Source organism: Pseudomyrmex gracilis, unplaced genomic scaffold, assembly GCF_002006095.1.
Source record: "Pseudomyrmex gracilis isolate BER0280 unplaced genomic scaffold, ASM200609v1 scaffold_636, whole genome shotgun sequence".
Classification (NCBI taxonomy): domain Eukaryota; kingdom Metazoa; phylum Arthropoda; class Insecta; order Hymenoptera; family Formicidae; genus Pseudomyrmex; species Pseudomyrmex gracilis.
The window spans coordinates 66,787-71,580 of record NW_018021220.1 but is presented as its reverse complement, the minus strand read 5'-3'; the positions used below and the strand labels follow the sequence as shown (position 1 = coordinate 71,580).

At 42.7% G+C, this 4,794-nt stretch overlaps 1 protein-coding gene across 1 annotated transcript; it reads left to right on the top strand.

The window, feature by feature from the left end:
- The first annotated feature begins 2,481 nt into the window (after window positions 1-2,481).
- LOC109861208 (uncharacterized protein F54H12.2-like) lies at window positions 2,482-4,316 on the top strand. Its single transcript, XM_020440763.1, has 3 exons — window positions 2,482-2,664; window positions 3,413-3,992; window positions 4,048-4,316. Exons 1-3 carry the CDS (start codon window positions 2,482-2,484, stop codon window positions 4,314-4,316), a joined length of 1,032 nt encoding a protein of 343 aa, XP_020296352.1.
- Window positions 4,317-4,794: the final 478 nt, after the last annotated feature.

The window sequence follows — 4,794 nt, the reverse complement described above, 5'->3', positions numbered from 1 at the left end:
ACACCCTTGCGACACAATAATAATAGTAATCAATATCAACGGATTAATCAGTCAACTCCAAAAAAAATGTATTGTTTGCAGATATTTCATTTAACAACAGCAGCGGAACGAGCTCTCGCAAACAAAAAACTATAACAAACATAATAGAAACAATTCCAAAAACTTACCGCCCCAAAGCGCGAATGCTTTTGAATCATCTGATCGAAACGGCTGTTCCCGTCAAGATCACATGGAACGGACGCGACGTCGTGACCAAAAGTCCAGAATTGGTGGGAACGAATATTGTGGAACTTGTAAACAATGCAATGCGAGAAAGAAAAACCGCTGGAATAATGGGGGCCATTCATTTTGCTCATTTACTTCGCGACATAAACAGCTTCTTCAATACATGGGAAATCCTGAATATTTACGCTTTTTGCAAAAAGAAGGAAAAAGAACAAAGCGCAAATCTCCGCATAGCATTGAACAAGAAGAAGCCGAAGAGAAAGGATAGGATTACCGCGCCACCGACAAGAACAAAAAACGGTACAAATCGGGATTCCGAGACTGCTGCTCACGTGAAACAAAATGTAAACAAAACGCTTGACAAGTTGTATTATAATTCCGCACATTACGCCGATTACTCGTCGACGGAAAATTTGTCGCGAGCCGCTAAACCGAATTACTCGCGCGAGGACGTTGTTTGCTGGCTTCGTTTGCAAGATGCTTACACGCTACATCATCCCGTGCGGCGAAAGTTTCCCCGACTGCATTACAACGTGACGAATATCGACGATCTCTGGGAAACTAATTTGATAGAATTACAAAATTTGCGAAGCTATAACAACGGATATTGCTATCTACTGACAGTTATCGACGTGCTCAGCAAATTCGCGTGGGTGGAACTGTTGCGAGACAAATCAAGTGCTCAAGTCCTTCGTGCGTTTCAACGCGTGCTCTCGAGAAGTTGCGGACGAAGACCCGTATATCTGCAAACTGACAAAAGTAAAGAATTTATCGCGCATCCGCTGCAAAAATTTCTCAAGAAAGAAGGAATTTGTTTCCGTGTGGCGCGTAATCCAGACGTTAAAGCAGCCGTGATCAAGCGTTTCAATAGAACGCTAAAAAAGCGCATGTGGCGCTACTTCACGCACAAAAACACGAAACGTTACCTCGACGTCTTGCAGGATATTGTGCACGCGTACAACCATACGCCGCACTCTTCCATATGCATGAAACCCGCGGATGTTACGATGGAAAACGCGAATATTGCGCGCGAAAACACGTGGCATCGCTGGAAAAAACAGCCAGCAAAAGCAGCTAAATACTCCGTCGGCGATCTCGTACGTGTCAGTAGAGCGAAAGCCGCCTTTGAGAAGGGATACGAGGCCAAGTGGAGCGAAAAGATATTTCGAATACATTGTGTTCTTGAGTGGCAAAATCCGCGCGTTTACGAGCTGAGTGATTTAGCGGATGAAGTTATAGACGAAATTTTCTACGAGCAAGAACTGGCTCCTGTTGTTAAAAACCTACAAGAAGAAACTTTCATTGTTGATCGGGTGATAAAGAGCAAAGGTCGGGGACGTAATAGGCAACTGCTAATTAGCTGGCAAGATTATCCGTCTAAATTCAACTCGTGGATTCCGGCTTCAAGTTTAACAACGCTTGCACAAGACAATGATGGCGACAATGATGATGACAATGGAGGAACACTTTTTCGTAGTTCTCCCGAGCAATAGCAGTATGCTTTACTTCCCGCACAACACCACTTCGTGTTTTACCACGGAATTATTTCGCCGTATAGATTTGCAGGGAAAATGGGAGGTTGCTCTCAGCAAGATTCAGTTTCCTTCTAGTTTTTTACATTTACGCGAAGATGAAGCTTTGATAACGCTCGCGAATACCTTTCCTAACGGCGATATTTTGTCAGTTAACATTTCAATTTCGTCGGAAATTTATTCTTCAGAAGCTGATCTTATAGAAGCTATAAATCATTCGTGCTCTCAAGAAAAATCACATATTACATGTCACTGAATCCTCTATATGGTAATAAAGTTTCTATATTGCTTACATGTAAAGAAGACAAATGCACTCAAATTCATAGTAAAGCTTAGCAACAAATTGCGTCGTATACTCGGATTTGAATCATCCTCTGTTAATACACCTTTTGTAGTAGACAGAGCTGCTGGTGTTGATAGTTTCGAACCAATCAGCTTGGCCCGTGCTATCCCCGACAAGTTATTTGTTTATTGCGACATTTGCTAGTCATACATAACCGGAGATGCGCTAACACCGCTTCTTCGAATCGTTACTAACAATACTACGGATAAGTACGGTTCTAATCAGGTAAAACATTACTCGCCTGAAAATTATATTCCGCTTCGTAAAACAAATTTCCGCGTGATAGAAATAGATATAAGAGATCAGTTTGGTAAATTTATTCCATTCGAATTCGGCACGTTGACGGTAGCGTTACACTTTATACGCGTATTTGAGTAGAATATGGCTCATTATATGGAATATTACGAGATGCAGAGCGGGGGCGGTGTTCCGAGAGTTTTCACGGGATCGACGTATCAGCGTGGTCACGGTATCGGACGCTTTTTCGGCGGATTGTTCAGGAAGGTGCTTCCCTACCTAGCTGGCAGAGCGCACGCGATCGGAAAAGAAGCTCTACGCGCCGGTGTGAGAATAATAGACTATGTGGGGGATAACAATATTCCGCTAAAAGAAGCAGTTAACAGTCGTTTCAAANAATCACGTGACAATCTCAAACAACAAACAAAAGAAAAAATAACCAGCTTAATGCGAGGGGCGGGATATATACCCCTTGCGAAGAAACGCCCGGGTCAGTTTGATCCTGGTGAGCTCCCCGTTTACTTCGCGATCAAGCGTCGCCGTCGTGCTAATAGCACCAACAAGAAATCGGCTTCCGTGCGAAGAAAAAAGAAAACTTGAGCAATTAAACGCTCAACGAGTAGAGGAATTCAGAAGAAGAAGAAAAAGAAGAAGCGCGCGACAAAAACTAGCAAACGCCGCGTGAGCAAGAAACGAACCGTGAGCAATATATTCTCGTAGACGAAGCAAAATGTCTTTTCTCCATACTCACTCGTGTGAGTGTTCAAAAGCGAACTTGATCTTTTCACTCTACCGCCCACTCAGACCAGTATCGATAGTTCGCAATGGATTCATTACAAACCTTTGTCGACTTTTGCGGACGACGCTCCCGTAGAGTTTGTCGTACCGGGACATGACAAAGTTTACATAGATCTCGCATACTCTTCTCAGTCTTCGCGTGATATTGCAAACCCCCGCAGCGGTTACTCCGGCTACTTCGGCTACAGCTTCTGCTACTGCAGAGCATAAAGTAGGGCCTGTGAATAACTTTTTACATTCCATGTTTAATCAAATTGATGTGTACTTTAATCAAAAGCTTGTGTCGCCTCCGAACAATGCTTACGCGTATCGAGATTATTTCGAGACATTGTTGAATTATTCTTCAGAGGCAAAACCCTTTCATCTCACCACCTGTTTATGGGATAGCGATCCTTCGGGGCTGATGGATAATGGCTTCGATGCTCCAACTGAGAAACCCGCTCTCGTGAGACGTATGCAGTATTTCCAAAATAACCGGGCTGTGGATCTCATAGGATATCTACATTGCGACGTTTTCAATCAGGATAAATTCTTGATTAATGACGTGGAAATGCGCTTAAGACTCATCCGCTCGAAGGATTCTTTCTGTCTCATGGAATCTACGCCGCAGACAAGAGTTTGTATTGTAGATGCCACCTTGATCATGAGGAAAGCAAAATTAAGCGCTGGAGTTTTATTAGCTCACGCTAAAATGCTGAGCAAAACCACTGCAAAGTATCCTCTCACGAGAGTTGAAGTTAAATTGTTTACGATCCATAGAGGAGTGGTGGGAGAATCAATTGACAACGCCATACTCGGGCAATTGCCGAAGCGAGTGATAATCGGTTTTGTCGAAAATAAAGCGTTTAACGGCGATAGTAAACTTAAGAGATTCTTCTCTCTACATAGAGGCTTTTCATACTCTTTTCTTAGGAACGGGTATTCATTTTCTAAACGAAGGCAATGCTATAAGCAGAGATGCTTATGCATACGGATACACACTCTTTGCTTTTGATCTCACACCCGATTTATCGGCCAATTGCGTCGAACATTGGAATCTCGTGAAGCACGGTAGTTTGCGAATTGAAGCACGGTTCGAAAAAGCTCTCGAAACGACTATTAACTGTCTTGTTTATGCGGAATTCGACAGTGTTTTGGAAATCGATTCTTCGCGCCAAATCATTGTTGATTATAACGGATAATCATATTTTCGCATATGCGTAAAAACAAGATAATTTTCCCCCACTACATTTTTCCCACTTTTCTACGCCTTTTGTCGCAAGCGTTTTGTGGAGAAATTTCAGTTTCGTTCTAGTCTCCGATATCTTCGCTTTGTTTTCACGATGTCCGAGTATAAAGGTGCTGTGATCATAGAAATGCAAGGATTTCGCGGCGTCGTGTGTGAATTTATTCCAAAAGAAGTGGCGTATGTCGCGNTAGACCGACCAATTTTCGGAAATTGGATCTTGATGCCTCCGTTCTCGTTTACCGAATTACCACAAAAATTAAAACGATGAACGATTGGCTTACACAAATTCATCACGGTATTGAATGGTTTGACGGTAAAACCAATCTCAAATATCTCACGAAACATCTACGAGAAGTCACCAAATACGCTCCCGTCATCTACACCAGAGGCAAAGAAAACATGGATTTCTTAGAAAAGCTTCTGTCTAAAAA